This window comes from Mycteria americana, chromosome 24 (assembly GCF_035582795.1).
Source record: "Mycteria americana isolate JAX WOST 10 ecotype Jacksonville Zoo and Gardens chromosome 24, USCA_MyAme_1.0, whole genome shotgun sequence".
NCBI classification, from domain to species: domain Eukaryota; kingdom Metazoa; phylum Chordata; class Aves; order Ciconiiformes; family Ciconiidae; genus Mycteria; species Mycteria americana.
The window spans coordinates 600,501-616,969 of record NC_134388.1 but is presented as its reverse complement, the minus strand read 5'-3'; the positions used below and the strand labels follow the sequence as shown (position 1 = coordinate 616,969).

Sequence of the window (16,469 nt, the reverse complement as noted above, 5' to 3'; positions counted from 1 at the left end):
TTGATGCCTCTGCATGATCCATCATGGGGTGGCTGGAAATGGGGGAGGAGGGCAGGAGGCTTCAGAGGGCAATAGATGTGACTTGTAAGGGATCACACTAGGACAAATGTCCAGGGACTAGCCAAAATTTGTGACCATCTGTGCAGAAGTCACCCAAACATTTTGGGAGGTGTGAGCAGGAGACAGAGGTTGTCATCGGCAGGTGTTAAATGGCTGGCCCCAGCACTGGAGCACAAATGCAGCGACTACATCATATGAATCACTTTTTGCACTCAAACACTGTTGCAGTTCTAGCTGTCTCAAATGTATCATCCAGCTACTGTGGGTCAGCAGGCCTTCTGCCAGGTTAATTAATTGGTCCACAGCAGGATACATGTGCCTGTGCTTGGCCAGCTGGGGTGAGCATCCTTCTATGGAAGTGTGGCTGCTAGTCAAGCTCATGTGTGCTAGTGTGTCTGTGGACATGCAAGCTCTGCATTTGTAAGCAAGGATTTGTCTGTGTGTTGGTGCTGTCCTCTGACCCCACCATACTCTCTCCCTCTTTCCTGGGACAACAGGAACAGCCCCAGAGACCCCAAATTTGATCCAGAATCCCTCTGAACAAATCTAGAGATGACTGAGACAGCCCAGGAGATCTCAGATACCTTCAGAGCATCCAAGGGACACATGGGTGGCCTTGGGGAGACCAGAGAGCCCTATTACTTCAGTTTGAATTGCTTCTTTACATTGATGTGGTTTTTTTTTTCCCCACCTTTATCAGATACTTTTACTACATCTTGGGACATTTTTCAGCCCCTTCTGGTCTTATACAGCAGTGTTGATGATTAAGGATGCCTTTTCTTGTTTTGTAACGGTGCTGTTTCTCACATTCTTGTGCTTAGGCTCTGTGGTGGGGTAGCATGCATTAGCTCTCACCTCTCCAGGAGCTTTGACTTCCCTTTGACACTTCTCCCACAATGTCATGGCATCCACGTTAGGCCATCAAGCTCTGAATGGCTGGAGAATTGGACAGGTGAAAAGTGGTGTGAAGGTCACGACCAGTGGCTAGTGGTTAATGGATCATACTCCACTTGGATGCTGGTAACATGTGGAGTACCACATGGGCCTGTGCTGGAAACTCTTTTGTTAACATCTTTATCAATGACATGGAGGAGGTGACCGAGTCTGCTTTCATCGTGTTGGCAGGTGACACCAGCTTGGGAGGGATCAGTTCATATCTGATCCAACAGGACTACCATTCAGGGAGCACCATTCACCCTGGAGAAATGGGTTGACAGAAACCTGATGAAAGTCAACAAGGACAAATGCAAAGTCCTGTACCTTGGAAGGAAGACCACAACAGTGCTGGTGGGTGACAGACTGGCTGGGGAGCAGAGCTACAGAAAAGGCCCTGTGTATCTTGGTCGATGGAAAGGTGAACAAGATCCAGCCCCACAGCCTGGCTGCAAAGAGAGAGCAACAGAAGCCTGGGCTGGCTTAACAGGAGCATAGCCAGTAGACCAAGGGAAGTGATTATCCCCCTCTGCTCAGCGCGCATTAGACCACATCTAAAATACTGTTTTGGGGAGCCATGAGAACCTGCAACCCTCCCCTACACATCCCAGAACCCTCAATTCCCTCCCCAAAGGTACCCCAATATCTCCCAGAATCCCCATTACCTCTGCCTTTCCTTGCAAGTCCTCCCTAGGATTCTCCACCTCTCCACAAGCACTCCAGGTCACTCCAGGAAGCCAAGACCTCCCAGAACCACCTAGGAACCCCAAAGCCCCCAGGACCCCCCCAATGCCCCCATCTACCCTGCCGTCTACCCCAAAACCCTGGCACCCCCAGGACTCTCCTATTCCCTCAGGATCCCCCATGCACCCCGAGATGCCTCTCAATCCTGAGACACACGCACCCCATGCCCAGTGAACACAGGCACCCAGAGGCCCAGTGCCCTCCATCCACCGCTCCCCAGGGGACCCAGGAATCCAGGCAACCCTGGTGCCCACCACCACCCATCCAGGACACTCAGGCTATTGGTCTCCTGCTCTTCTGTTCCTTGCAAGAAGCACCTGGATGTCGGGGCTCCCCAGCAGAAACAACAAGACCCAGATGGGCAGTTCAGGAGGCACTTTTATTCAACCCAAGTGTGGGGGGAAATTGAGGGATCCCCAGCTCCCAGTGAAGGGATCAGGGCAGGGGAGTGAGTATTCCTGGAGGCACAGGGTTGCAGTGTGGGGAGTCTTTGTGTCCTGTGGGGTCCCCACAGTCTAGGGCATGTACCCTGGGGGTGGGGGTTGATGGAAACCACAGGATCCATTGTAGGAAAGGGATCCGGGGGGGGATTTTGTCCCATGAAGGTGCCCACGGATGCTACCTGGGCATCCCAGTATGGGGTGCAGAGCTTTTAAGCCCCCCCCTAAGTATTATTGGGGGTGTCAGGTGACCTTGAGGGGTCCTCAAGGCAGTTGGGGCCACGCAAAGCAGGGGGTACAGTGAGGACACAAGCCTGGAGGTCAGTATAGGCATGGGGCAAGGTTCCCCGGGTGATCCAGCGCCGAGTGCCCGGCTGGTACGCGTGGATCAAGTGGGTGTCCCGGTAGGTCTCATGACTGTACCCTCCCAGTACGAGCAGCTCCCCCCCAAGCACAGCTGCGCCCCCAACTACATGGGCATGGGGCAGGGGGCTGAGGAGGACCCAGACGTCCAGCTTGGGGCTGTAGACCTCAAAGGCCAGCTGGTCCCTGTAGCCAGTCTGCCCGTCCCGCTGGCACAGCCCCCCAGCCACATAGAGCTGCCCACCCGCCTCCTCCATGATGTGCCCAGCTCGCTGGCCATTCATGGGGGCCAGGAGTGTGACAGGCGCACCCGGGATGTAGCGCAGCATGGCTGCCTGGCATTGGCATGCCTCATCACACCCCCCTGAGACATAGATGGCACCATCCAGGGCACATGCTGCGTGCCCACACAGAGCCATCGGCAGGGGCTGGCACCTCCTGGACAAGGAGAGAGAGAGGGAGGGTGAAGGCCAGATTAAGCAGGGCTGCCCCATGGTGACTGCCTGCCCAGGAGTTCCCCAGTGAGCCATGGCTCCATTAACTGCTCAACTGTCAATGCTGGCCAACACCCAATGAGCCCCAGTGGGCAGCATCAGCTAATAATGGATGCCCAAGGGCCATCACTGTTCAACACTTTGTAGACCCCAGAAGACACCACTGGTCAACCCACAGCGGACTCCCTAATGGACAATATTGGCCAACACCCAACAGAGCACCCAATGAACATACCTGGAAGATGTTTAAATGATTCGCCTCTTTGGCAGATGGCCAACAGACCCTGAGTGAATACTATTGGCCAAAAACTCATTCACCACCCAAGAAGCATCACTGACTAACACCCAATGACCTCCAAGGGACACGGTTGCTCAGCACCCAGCAGACCTGTCCCAAAGGCCACTGTAGGCCCATTTTCCATTGGAGGCTCAGTGGGCCACCACTAGCCAATGCAAGGGGCTGCTAGGGCAGAGGAAAGCAGGTGTCCATGTGGAGCGGTCTCACCTCCAGGTGTTGTTGGCCAGGTCATAGCACTCCACAGTGTCTGTGCAGTAGAGCTCCCCCGAGCTGCCCCCCAGCGCATAGATGAAATCCCCAAGTGCCACAGCAGCAAAGTAGCTCCGCCCACAGGTCATGCTGGCCAGGCGCTCCCAAGAATCGTCCATAGGCTGATACCTGGGTTTGAGAGGTAAAGGGGAAAGACACTGTCTGTTACCTGCAATGCCGTGAGGTGATGTTGGCACCGCTGAGGGCAACAAGCCACCTACAACCAGCTAATCCCATAATGCCTTGGGGCCACATGGTCCCCTTGCATGGGAATATCCCCTCCTTCTGGGCAATACCAAACCCATAATGCCCTGAGGCATCTCCAGATAGGCTCTTCGCTGTCCTACCCCAAAAAAGCCTGTAACATCCCAGACTGGAAGGGCACCTCCCAGTCTTACACCCAACCAATCCCAGAATGCCTTGGAGCCACTTGACCAACTGCAACGCCACAATGTCTTGGGTCCACAGAGCAGCTCTAGCTCCACCAACACATCCTCTGATCCCACAATGTCCTGATGCCACATAGCACCTGTAGGTCCTCTGTAGCCCTCACCTGTAGACGCTGGCCAGGGTGTCACGGACCCCGTAGTAGCGCTTTCCACCCAGGATGTAGAGGATGTTGCCCACCACAGCTACAGCATGACGGAAGCGTGGGCCATCAGGAAAGTGCCCCAGTGCCCGCCACTCCACCTGCTTCACCAGCCCCACAGCACTGAGGTAGCGATGGGCAAACCAGAGGTGTCTGCTAGGCTTCCGGGCAGCCAGGTTGGCCGTCAGTTTATCTCCACCACAAACCACCAGCACCTCTTGCAAGGAACGCACCCGGCATGGCAGCTGGGCCATGGGGGCCAAACTTGCTACCACAAGCTCGTGGAGTACCTTTGGGTTAGCTACCCCTGCAGTCACTGACGGGACCTTCTTCAGCTCCTGGCCGGACATGAGGGCAAAGCGAACAGATGACAGGACTTCCTTGGCTAGATCCTCTTGGCCATCTCCATTGGCCATAAGCCACCGGGATGCTGCTTCCAAAGCCTCCAGTTCATGGAGGACATTGAGACCATCAGAGCGGAGGAGGCGGATGAGAAGATGTGCAGGAAGATCCAGGAAGGCTGGTGTGGCCACCACACTGGGGAAGGTAGCCAAGATGTAGTCCTCTGCTATGCGGCCCACCTGGGCCAGCCCATAAGCCACAGCAAAGGCCAGCACGTCCAGGCCAGTTTCTGGGGTCAGGCCATGGGTGAAAACATCCAGGCAGAGGGTGAGGAGCCCCCAGGCCTGGTAGCGCAGGGAGGTCTCGGCTGCCTCCAGGACCGCAGGCCACGGCCCTGCCACAGCCCCTGTGTAGGCGAAGGAGAGGAGGAGGCGCAGCTCGGCTGGGGACAGCCCTGTGGCCAGCGGGGCGGCAGGATCGTGGGTGGCCTCCCTCATGGGGCAAGTGAAGAGGGCCCGGAAGAAGTCACAGGAGCAGCTCAGGGCCAGGCGCTGAACTAGGGGGAAGGAGGAAGAACGGTGGGGGCAGCGCAGGCACCTCTACCTCCTCATCCCTGCCTGGAGCCTCAGCCCCTGGCACACCTGCCAGGGGACCCCGGCTGTCCCAGCGTGCCTTGCCCCCCTCCCCAGACCTTCCAGAGGGACCCCCCCACACCCCTGGCTCACCTGGGATGACTTCGTCCCCTGCCTGGAGCTGGAGGTCGCAGCCCAGGCCACTGGCGTGGAGTTGCTCCATGGCTCTTAGTGTCTCCCACTGCTCCTCCAGGGGCTTGGGACCCCCCTCCTGGGGGTCACTCTCCAGCCGCGGGGCACAGGCGGCCACCACTCGGGGGGCCCCCAGGGCCCGGGCGGCCTCCTCTACCTCCTTCTCTCGGCCATGAGGCACAGTTCCCCCATAGGCAAAGGCCAGCACAGCTCGCCAGCCCCATAGCGTGGCCCCGGGTGGCAGAGGGACACGGGGTGGGGGGCCCTGGCGCAGCTCCCTGGTTCTGCCCTCCAGGAAGTGGAGGAAGAAGGAGCTGATGGAGGCCAGGACCACAGCATGGGCCATGTCACCCTCTGGGCCCACAGCCATGTCTACCAGCTGTCCTGTGGTGCGGAGGTGGTCGGCTGTGGTCAGGAAGTGTCTGGCGTGGGCCCCGTCCCACAGGCTCCACTGGGCTGGGGCCGGCCCCTCTGCAACCCACATCTTGCCTGTGGGAACACATGGAGCGGGGGGGGGGTCAGAATGGCATCTTCATAGCCAGAGCCTCTGGCCCATGGCAGGAGTCCTGACTGGGGACGTGGGGTCCTGCCACTGGCACTGCCCCATAGTGAAAGCCACTGGATCCATTGCCAAAGCCTCTACCCCACAGCTGAGGCCACCAGGAACTGTTACTGCCCCACAGCGGAATTTAATGCCCCTTGGCAAAACTGCAGCCCAATAGATGAGACCAACAGGCCATGTCACTGCCCCATAGCTGAGGCTGATGTCCCCCTCAGGACAACCTCAGGATGAAGCTACTGACCCACAGCCAACACTGCTGCCCCAACTGAAAGCCACAGCCCCATAGCTCTGTCCACTGTCCCCCATCAAACCTCCCGCCCTATAGCAGAAGCTACCAAGCCCTTCCCCAACCATTGCCCCATAGTTGAAACTACTGGTGCTCCAACAGCTGCAAAGCCACTGGTCCCCAGAACAGCTCCCCAGTGAAGCTGCCTGTCTACCGGTTTGGCATGCGGCAGCGACTGCTGCACGCTGCCTGTCGCGTGTTGTGCTGCCTGTCGTGTGTTGCGCTGCATTGCACTGCGAGTTGTGTGTGATGTTGCACGTCATGCACGCTCTTGTACTGCTTACTGTCGGGGTGTGCTGGTCCTCGCGTGGCACACTGTGCCACACCACGGTGCGCTGCATGCTGTCACCCTCCCGCCCCGTCACGAGTGGTGCCTCACGTGTTGCTCGCTGTCTTTGCACGGTGTGCCGTGTCCTCGCTCGGGCCACGCGCTTTGCAGCCTGGCGTGGTGTGTGCTGCATGCTGTGTCCTGCATTGCCGCGTGGCATGCCGCGCTGTGCCACGCACTCGTTCCCACTTACCGCCTGCCACTGCTCCGGGAAGCTCCTGTGACCCCCCAGGAATGCGCCCGGGTAATTATAGCCCAGACAGGACACGTGGCCGTGGCCGGGAGCTGGGAGAGGCTCAGGCAGAGGGAGGTCCGAGGCCCTGGAGCCTTGGGACAGGGCAACAGGGACACCTGGGTTCCCTGAGGACAGGCAGTGGGGTGGGTGGAAGCTGCCAGGAGTTTTTTCCTCTCTCAAGCAGCGGGAAGGTGCAGGCAGGGCTGCAAACCCCAGGTTACCCTGGGCAGGTCCTGTTGGGGGTCTCTGGCCCATCAGACCCCGCCGAACCTTGCTCACCTCCAGAGCCCAGGGTAAAGCAGGGCCCCGCTCGAAAGTCCTTGGGTGGGAGAGAAACAAACCCCCCCTGCTCTCCCAGCCCCATGGGGGGTGACACCCCTCCCCACCCATTGTGCTCCTGAACTGGAGCCCAGCCCCACTGACCCCCACACTGAAAAGCTGGGGATCCCCCAGCCCCGGTGCCAGGAAGCACATGGAGACACCGGCCCCTTGGCCCAGCCCTAAGCACCCCCAGGACCATTCTGCACCCCCCTGGGACCCCACCTGCCCAGAGAGAACATATACCAGGGAGCAGCACAGCCTGCCATGGCTGTGACCGTGTGTCCCCCCCCATGTTGCTCTGTCCCCTCCTCTGCTGTCCTTGGGTCCCCCAGTCTCCTTGTCTCTGGTTCCCCTATCTCCTGTCTCCTTGTCTCTGGTTCCCCTATCTCCTGTCCCCTCCCTTCACACCTCCCTGTGTTCCCCTACCCCACAACCCTGCTTCCCCTGGTGCCCATGTTCCCTGTCCCTGTGCCCTCATATTCCTATGTGTCTGGTTGAATTGTGTGTCCCCAAAGATGATGATTTCAGCCTTTCCAAGTCCATTTTCCAGCACTTATCTACTCCAACTGTGAGTTTCTTCCTTCTATCTAGTTAGAATTTCCCTTTCTGCAACTTGTGCTTGTTATTTCTCATCTTCTGCTGAGCACCTGAGCCTGCCTTTTCTGTAAGTATTAAGTTGTGAAAAAAATGGTATTACATCAGCCCTTGACCTTCTTTTCTCAGGCTGAATGATGCAGTTCTCCTTGCCCCTCCTCATGCATCCTGTGACTCAACCCTCTACACTTTCTTGGTGGCTTTGCTGGACATGCTTGTCTGCACACAGAAAATTCAACTGGACACAGCCCTGAGCAACCTGCTCCAGCTTTGAGCAGGAAGACCTCCAGGGGTCCCTTCCAACTTCAGCTATTCCCAGTTCTAACTCTGTGTGGGCTCTAGACTTCCTTAAATGCTTATCAGAGAAAGTGCCCAGGCTCCCAAACACCTTGTGGGCAATCTATACCTCCTGCCGCCACCCCAAATTCCTAATCCTCAACCTAGAGCCAAGTGCCTCTTCAGAAGTTTTGACTCCAAACCCTTCCTGATAGTCTTGGTGCTGTGCAATCCCAATCCTTGCCAAAAAATCCTGCAGGACCCACTCGAAATTACAAGAACAACTCCTAAAAGACCAGGCTGAAAATGGTAATTGTACCCCTCAAGCTTGTGTGCGCAACACAGAGACACGGAGGCAAAGTCACTAGTGCATGAAAAAGAAATCTCAGCAAGGAGCAGCAGATCGAAGCTTCCTCTCCAACGGCTCCACCTTTGCATCTCAGCCCCAACACTGTAAACAGCCGGACAACATCAAAATTTTGTGACAACTGCTGATTAGATAGTATCTTTATTACACAACGTCTTATTACATACAGCATTCAGAAGACAGCTTGCAGGGGGGAAAGGCTACATTTACAGCTTGGGAGGTCCTGTCAGCCTCCAGCCCTCCTTGTTACCTATCTTCATTAGAGCAGCGGTAATTCCAAACCCCAAACATGCAGTGGTACCAGTCATGTAACTGTGAGCTGGAAAAAACAAATCAAACCATAAAAGATCTGTTAGGGCACAAGAACTATACAGTAGATCTCAAAAGACTCTGCAATTTTTCCATGAGCTACTCGCAGTCCCCTGACCATCAGTAACATTGTTTGCCAGGAGAAATCAGAAAAGTGATCTTTTTTTAAATTAAGTTTTCTCATGCTTTTAGCTTGCAGTTTGAAATACCGATTTCTGTAATCCACTACCCCATCTCCTTACATAGGCGATCTTTTTTCTTATTTTTTAAATAAGCAAAAAAGACTTAAAACTGAAAAATTGCTTATTTCAGTGACAAAAATAACAATCACTGCTTCGAACTCTCATCAGCTCAGCAACTAGGAAAAGTAAAGATAAATTCTATTTCACCACAACTTAAATAAATCCCTCACATCTTTAACACTGAGTCTGAAAATGCCTAGAGAAAAGAGAGCTGTATAAATATCTGCAGGAGCTAATCTAGCCTGACAAGATGCCATAGGAGCAATAACAGCAAGATACACCTTGTCCCTCAGAGTGCATAAAGAATTCACAAGGCAGATGTTAGATTATATTTTCCGTGTAAAATAAATCACATTTGTTGCCAAGAAAACATGAATTTCCACAACTACATTTTTCATATGCTGCAATTCCAAGTTATAAGTGGTGGTTATAATTGGCAGTACTGGGTCAGCTCTATCTCTGGTCTCCTTCTGGAGCAGTATTTATTTTAGCAGACCTGTAAATGGAGCATCAATGAAACTGGCATGAAATGGAATTCATGTGCTGAGATGAATCTCTACCAAATAAGCCTGACATCAAGATTATTTTACATTTCTCCCTAACAGAAAGGTTTCTAAAAACAGAGAGGGCTCATTTCATTACAGGCATTATCCACATTTACCTCTTGCACCTAAGACAGCTCCTGTCGCACAGCCTCCTATGAAATAGTTCAAGGGATCCTCTGGTTCCTCTCGGATTTGGGCACTGAGGCAGGTAGTTAGGCCAAACACAGCTCCTAGTGTAGCTGTAAAGAAGAGGTAAAAAACCAAAACAAACCCCTCAAGGAACTGAGAATTACATATGTACAAAGCACATTTTTGAGACGCACGGTGCTGTACAATGGTTCCTCTGGGAGAAAAGAGGAAAATGAAGCAAGATCTGCTTCTAATTACCCAGGGGCATCATATCCTAGCCACTGTGGTAGACTCAGTGTTACACAAGTCCCATCCAGTTCCTTCCGGTACCTCCTCCGTTCCAGCCGTGCAGCCACCTCTGTGCCGTGCAGGTCCAGCTCAGCCGCTAGCTGGACCCCCAGGAACCCTGCTGTGTGCCAGCACACAAGGCAGGTGCGTTTGAATGGCTACGGACAAACGCCACCACATCCAGCTTGCTTCTTAGCTCAGACTTAGTAAGAGCCCCTCCAGATAAGGCAAGGGGGCAGCCCCCAAACAGCCAGGGGGTAAGAGAAGAGAGAAGCAGGTTTCTCTGCAGCACATTCCCCTGGGGTGTAGGGCATAGCAGAGCTCTGTTTGGGCTCTGTGCTGAAACTCAGCCCACAAGTCCCTGTGAATCCAGCCTCACAGGGATTCAGGTAGAGAAGCTCAGATGGCTCTACTCTCCTTAAGGTCAGTTTGTCCCGGCACTTTACTCCTCTGCCTGCCTAGGGCTTGCAATGATTTTTGGAAAGTAGAAAAATGGATTGAGTTTGTAAAGTATTCTTTTTGTAAACTGATTTTGATTTTGTAAATTGATTTAATATATTGAATTAAGAAATTACAAAGTAGCATTGTCTTGTCCACTGAATTACATACCTCATCCCACCAGACCCAAAATCTCTATCTCTGAAAAGTCTGGCAAATAGCTGTGTCAAGCAAATACACTAAAAGGTTTTCCTGGTTTGTAATACAGGTTCTTTGATCATGAAATGTGGAACTGGCTACCAGGCACCATCTGCAGATTTCAGTTCATCTTTCTTGGGAACAACAAAAATATCCAGGATAACAATTTTCAATCTCTATGGTAAACTAGTAAACCACAAGCTCATGTTACAAACCTCTGCAGTTTTTCAGCAAAAAATGCAATTATGCTGATCCTATAATCAACTGAAAAGAGCACTGAAGAAATCAAACCCACAGGCCAAGGACGGTATTTCAGCTTCTCTGCTTTGGACCAAGGAGTCTGCAGGTGAAACACACTGCTTCAGAACACAAGTTCTGGCCCCTTAACAGTGGACAGGATAAGCCTTTCCTCAGGTGTGAGAACTGGTGAGAGGATTCAATATGCTCGTTTAGGATTACAGGATTTATCAAAGTCATAATTGGTTACATTAGTCCATTATAACGACTTTTTATGGCTCAACTCATTACAGGAGATTCCAGGTCCTCTTTTAGAGTTGAACAACTCAAAAATCAGATCTGGACTGCTTGTGAACCAGCTTCCAGTTCAGAGCACTAGTGCACAGGGAAAGACAGAGGTGATATAAACCATTAGATTAGACTGAAAAACAAAATGAGTTTGGTGAGAAGAAAACTGTCTTGGAACTCGCCAAGGGGCTGGGGGAGCTTCAGCCTTGCAGATCTGCACCTGCATCTGGAACAGCCCCCTCAGCTCCCTGCTTACCTCTTCAGGGACCACTTTCTCCTGCAAAACACAGACAATTCAAGACAACTAAGTGGTTTCTTCTTGGCTATACAGCATGATGGGAAAAACCCCACATTTATTTTCCTTTTGCCATCAAAAACATTGTGTTTGCTCTTCAGCGAGTGTAACTTATTAAGTGCAGTGCCTAAATATATGAAATAAAGGAGCAAGTTTGCTTATACTTTTGCCCAGAAACCAGCTGTTTTGCAAATACTGAAAATACGTACCTTTTACTCTAGATAGCAAAAAATGCATTACCTAAACTTTATTTAAAGAGCATAGCTTTAAATGAAGAACACGGGAGGCAGAGACTGCCTCAGATGCATCTTCAGCCTGAGCTGACACGGCTGTTCTTCTGTCTCAAACACTAATCCAGGAGTTTCTTTTGCCATCACCATATGATTAGTGGTATTACATTATCCAGCAGAAAATATTATCCACGTGTGAGTAACTATTCTGTTCCGATTTGACATATAAGTAAGCAGCGTGTTAGAGGAAATATGGCAAAAGGAAATACCAACTGTAAAGCCTCGCACTTCTTTCAAGTCACATTAGCATTCTGGCTCTTGCCTTCCATCCTTAAAATAACTCCCTGCCTTTGAGGCCTGCGGAGGAGGAAAACCAACCAGCACCGAGCACGGAATCCAAGGTAAAGGTGGAGGCTGAACCAGGACGCCGCACCGGCGGCTGCCCGTGCCGTGGCAGAGCAGGGCGGCCCTGGGGACCGACCGACCCGGCAGCGCCCACCCGCGGGGCACCGCCACCGCCGGCCGGAGGGAGGGAGGGAGGCCCCGGGCCCTTACCCATGGTGACGCTGTCCGCGGCTGCCATCTGCAAGGCGGCCAGGGCCGAGCTGGGCTGCAGCAGTACAATGCGGTAGGCCGTCCCGACCAAGCCTGCAACACAGGACGGCGTCAGCCAGCGCAGCCCCGGCCGTCGGCGCCGGAGCTCCCGTCGCCAAGCCCCGGCCGAGCCGCCGTCGCGGGCTCCCCTCGGTACCGCCTCGTAACCGCCCGGACCCCGCTTCGCCGCCGCCCTCCCGCCCCCCCCGGACCGCCGACCGCGAACCCCCCGATCCTCACCCGCGGCGGCGCCGACGCGAGTGGCGAGCCAGGTGCGGCGCGGGCACTCCTGGCCCTCGGGCCCGTCCCAGTAGCCCGCCATGGCGCCGCAAGGGCACGGGCGCGAGCACCGCCGCGCTCTCGCGAGAGGACGGGCGCCGCCCCGCCCCGGCCGCCATGTCAGCGCCGCGCCGCCCTCCTCGCCATGGCGGCGGGCCGGGGCCTGCCGGGGCCCGGGTCTGCCTGAGGCGGGGCCTCCTCCGGCGGTGAACAGGCCCCTGGAACACGCTGAATGAGCGCAATTCTCCTGAGCTGAGCTGGTGCTGAAAACACCGTGGTTACCTCAGCACGGCGCGATCCCCGGGCCAGGAACCTCATTCCGGCATTTCCCGCTGTCTCTGCCGTGGTTCTCGCTGGCGGGTCCGGCGTCCTGCCGCCAGCTGGCCGGTGCTTGAGCGTGCCCTTGGAGATCCTTCAGAAAAGTAATTGCGTTTCATGCTTTCAGCTCACACCCAATCCGTGGCTCTTAAGTTGCTTTCAGATGGTGCAGCTCTGTCTCTAAAGCTAAAACATACACTTCTGGTAGCTCTGATCCTTTAATTTTTCAATGTTGGCTGTGCTGTTGTGGTTTGGGTTTTTTTTATGTGCGAGGGTGGGGTGGTTTTTTGTTGTGTAGGGGCTACAGTTATAACTAAATAGTACTTGGATTGTTTTTTATAAATTTTCAAGGACTGTATTCTAATTCTCTGGCTGTCTCTGTATACTGTTATACTTGTATCTCCAGTTTTTCCTTCTGAAATAATAAAGATGTTTTCATACACTTAGGCCACGCTGTATTGTAGGCTATACTGTATGTATTTCTTTTTCCATTTGTTCTCAGTTTGCTAATAACATTCAACAACCACTACCATGCTTTCCCAGTGGTATCCCTTCAAGCCAAGCTCTTCCAGTTCTGTTTTCCCCACCATCAAAGTAACTCCAACAGCTGAAGGGAAGAAGTCCATAACTCAGTTGACGCTTGGCTTAAGCTGTCTCCCACCTGTCTACTTCTCTTTCCCCTTTATGTGAAAAGCTTATTAGATACTTTACTTGTGCATTTCCCAGTTATGCTGGAGTCCCCCACAGCACCCCTTTTCTGGGACAGGAGCTCAAAGCAGCTGGAGGTGCTACAAGAAATAGCTGTTTGTTACCAGCACTTAGCACAGCGCTGCTGGCTACCGGACAGCAGCATGGTCTGAGCTGTCCCAGCCTCAGCAGCAGGGAGAGGAGAAGGGGGCACAGGCAGGGACTGGAGTGCTGTGGGGAGCTGTGGCTTGGCACCTGGCTGGAGCATACCAGAGGTTTGCTGGGGTGGCTGGTAGGCAGGGCAGGGCGGAGAAGTCATTCCAGAGCTGTCTCAAGTGTCTGTTCTAGGACGGGTTGGTAGGGGGTGCATTAATGACAGACGGAGTCTCAGTCCAGTCTCACACTGTCCCTTGTAGCCAGCAGTAGCAGCAGGGCCGCTGTGCCGCTTCCTCTGCGCCCCAAAAGCGGGGCTGTTCTTACAAACGCAACACCGAATGCAACAATCAAGTATTCGCTGGCAGTTTATTAAAGGAGGTGGTTTATAGGGCAGCTTTACTCCTCCTGCCAAGTCCTTTCTAAGCACATCTAACGCAGGGCTGCGTGACTGTTACGGACAGCAGGACTAGAAACCGCATGGCTGCGTGGTGGCACACAGTGCAAGTGCTCCTTCCCCCATATAAACACATGGAAGTCACTAAGGCTTGCATAAGGCAAGACTCAACGCCATTAAGTAACAAAGAGCATTCTAGGCTTTAAGCAGCTGTTAAAAGCTATTCTGTCCTGAGTGTATAGTGCAAGCAGAGGATTCATACCGCTCCTTCCACAGACAAGTGAGGTGGAACCCATACTCTTCCCAACTTCTCTCCTTGTCTGCAGCAGGGACAAAGCCTGTAGCTGCAAGATATGGCACCTGGTTTTGTGCAGCTCTTAACTTGCCTTACCTATAGACCACAGTTAACCTTAGGGATTGACGCACTGCTGCTATGGTTTCTTTTTTAGAAGCCTGTCCTCAGGCTTCTGAATGCTCTAAGACAGCTCCTAGGCAATCACTGCTCATTAGAGAACTTAAGTTACATCTTAACAGTAAGTTATCTTACTATAAACAGGCAAGTTCCATGGAAAGCAACATATAAATCAATCCAGGTAAGTAACATTACTCTTAAAACATCTAACTTCTGTGAACTTGACTCCAAATATTTTATGATTAACTACAGACTATGGCTACAAACCAGTTAGCTAATACAGAAAGTATTAGTTCCCTTAACTGTTAAATGGGGGGAGTGACTTACCATCATACTAGAAGCTGCAAATAACTTTGTTTCCTTCTACCTCTGAAACTTTTTTTAGAAATGAGGACAGAACCATGCATCAGCAAGTCACATTCAAAACATTTCCCCATCCTCCCCTCTTTTGGGAGCTTTTTGTATGGCCTTATTCAACAGACCTCCTATCTGCACCCAAACTCACACTCTGAACTCTCCAGAACAGGAATTTTATCTTGTCTGCAAAATCAACTACAATTAGTGAGTTACTTTCCAGTGGTCAATATAAAAAGCATTTCCCACGTGTACAATTAGTACAGACCGAGGCTTTGCACGGACTGCCCAGGTAACTGCTACCAGCAGGATGACATCAAATACAACATTACTACTTCGCTCTTCCTAGGTTTCATTAGGAGCTGAAGGCAAGCTACCAGAATTCGACTAGGGATAGCTCATTTAAAATACACCTCATGTTCAATTCACAGATATCCTTAGAAAAGGCATTCACTGCCACCTCCAGCAACAGAACTACCACTGTTCTTGATGAGTCAATTCAGCTTTCCTATCTTTAAGCCCTTGAAAGGAGGCAGCCGAAAGAGAACTCTAAACACTATCTTTAAGTGAGAGACTTTTATTTACAGAAGTTATCTTTGAGCATTTCTTTGCAAGATACCTGTACCATAACCTAGGAGACAGGAATTAAGATTGACTTAAAGAGTCTAGTTTAGCAATTCTCTCTTAGCACCACTGTTGCTCTGTGCTAATCTTCATGGGGGGGAACTAAAGTTACCCTGGAAAATTAAAATACCTTTATAACATTGTTTAAATTTATCTACCACCTGCATAACGGACTCTAGAGTTCAGTTTAGGCAAGTCAGTGCACAGAAAGACCAAAGAACAAGGGGAGAAAAGCACACAGTGAAAAGTCAGTTTAATGAAATCTTGCATGACAAATTATGGCAATTATCATAATTGGAATTCCTAAAACTAGAGAAGATTACAGGGAAACATGGTAAATTTTCAAATATGTAACATGTTTCTAGAAAGGAAATAAACCATTTTCTACACTCACTGGGAGAACAAGAGGCCAGTCAAACTGCAGAGTGGGGCGGATTAGGATTAGTCATTTAATGGCAACAATACCTAAGCAATGGAATTGATACCTCAGTGACTGGGAATGGGGGGAGAGTCATTACAGAGTTGGAGGTTTTTTATTCCTGCAGGCTTCTAACAGTTTGGACATCAGCCCAGCCTGGTTTCAGTGGAGGACTGCTGAGGACTAGTTTATTTAGATCTTTCCCTGCCCTGTCTTCTCTGAAGTAGAGCATCATGCACTGGGAACTGGATACAGAAAGCTGTTGTAACTACACATTTTCTTACCTTAATGTTTGTATTTTCTGTGGGTGTAATCTTATTTTTAATTTTATGGATAAGAGATTTACTTCTGGTTTTAGTAACACCACCATTCTTGCAACATTGTCCTCATCAGATGTGCTCAACTTTATTACACTTCAGTATCTTTTTTATTCCTGGGCAATTTGAAAGGCTGTGCCCACATCAGTCAGCAGCCCAGAACAAGATATACAGTAATTGCTAGCAACATCCATATGTTAACAACAGACCTAAGAGCAAAGATGCAGCAGGAGGGTGGTGCAAGGGGAAGATTGTTGGGAGAAGGCAAACCTGGTTATCATCAACCTCCCCTTCTAACAGCCATTGCCCAGCACAGGAAATACAACACAGGGCTTGGGGTGTTTTCTTTGCTTGTTTTCCGATAAAAGCTTTAAGGCAGTTCCCGTATACATTTTGATGACAGTCTTACATAAATCTTTCAAAACACATGGGCATTATCTGGTTTTAACTGTCACTAGTTTACTAAGGCTTA

At 51.8% G+C, this 16,469-nt stretch overlaps 2 protein-coding genes across 2 annotated transcripts; both read right to left on the bottom strand.

The window, feature by feature from the left end:
- Positions 1-2,401: 2,401 nt before the first annotated feature.
- Positions 2,402-5,760, bottom strand: KLHL33 (kelch like family member 33). Its single transcript, XM_075524216.1, has 4 exons — positions 5,238-5,760; positions 4,135-5,068; positions 3,540-3,710; positions 2,402-2,978 (listed from the first exon to the last, which is right to left on the bottom strand). Exons 1-4 carry the CDS (start codon positions 5,758-5,760, stop codon positions 2,402-2,404), a joined length of 2,205 nt encoding a protein of 734 aa, XP_075380331.1.
- Positions 5,761-8,370: 2,610 nt separating this feature from the next.
- On the bottom strand, positions 8,371-12,414 carry NDUFA11 (NADH:ubiquinone oxidoreductase subunit A11). The gene is made up of 4 exons (XM_075524531.1): positions 12,279-12,414; positions 12,000-12,092; positions 9,458-9,580; positions 8,371-8,564 (listed from the first exon to the last, which is right to left on the bottom strand). Exons 1-4 carry the CDS (start codon positions 12,358-12,360, stop codon positions 8,452-8,454), a joined length of 411 nt encoding a protein of 136 aa, XP_075380646.1. The 5' UTR covers positions 12,361-12,414; the 3' UTR covers positions 8,371-8,451.
- Between the last annotated feature and the right edge of the window lie 4,055 nt (positions 12,415-16,469).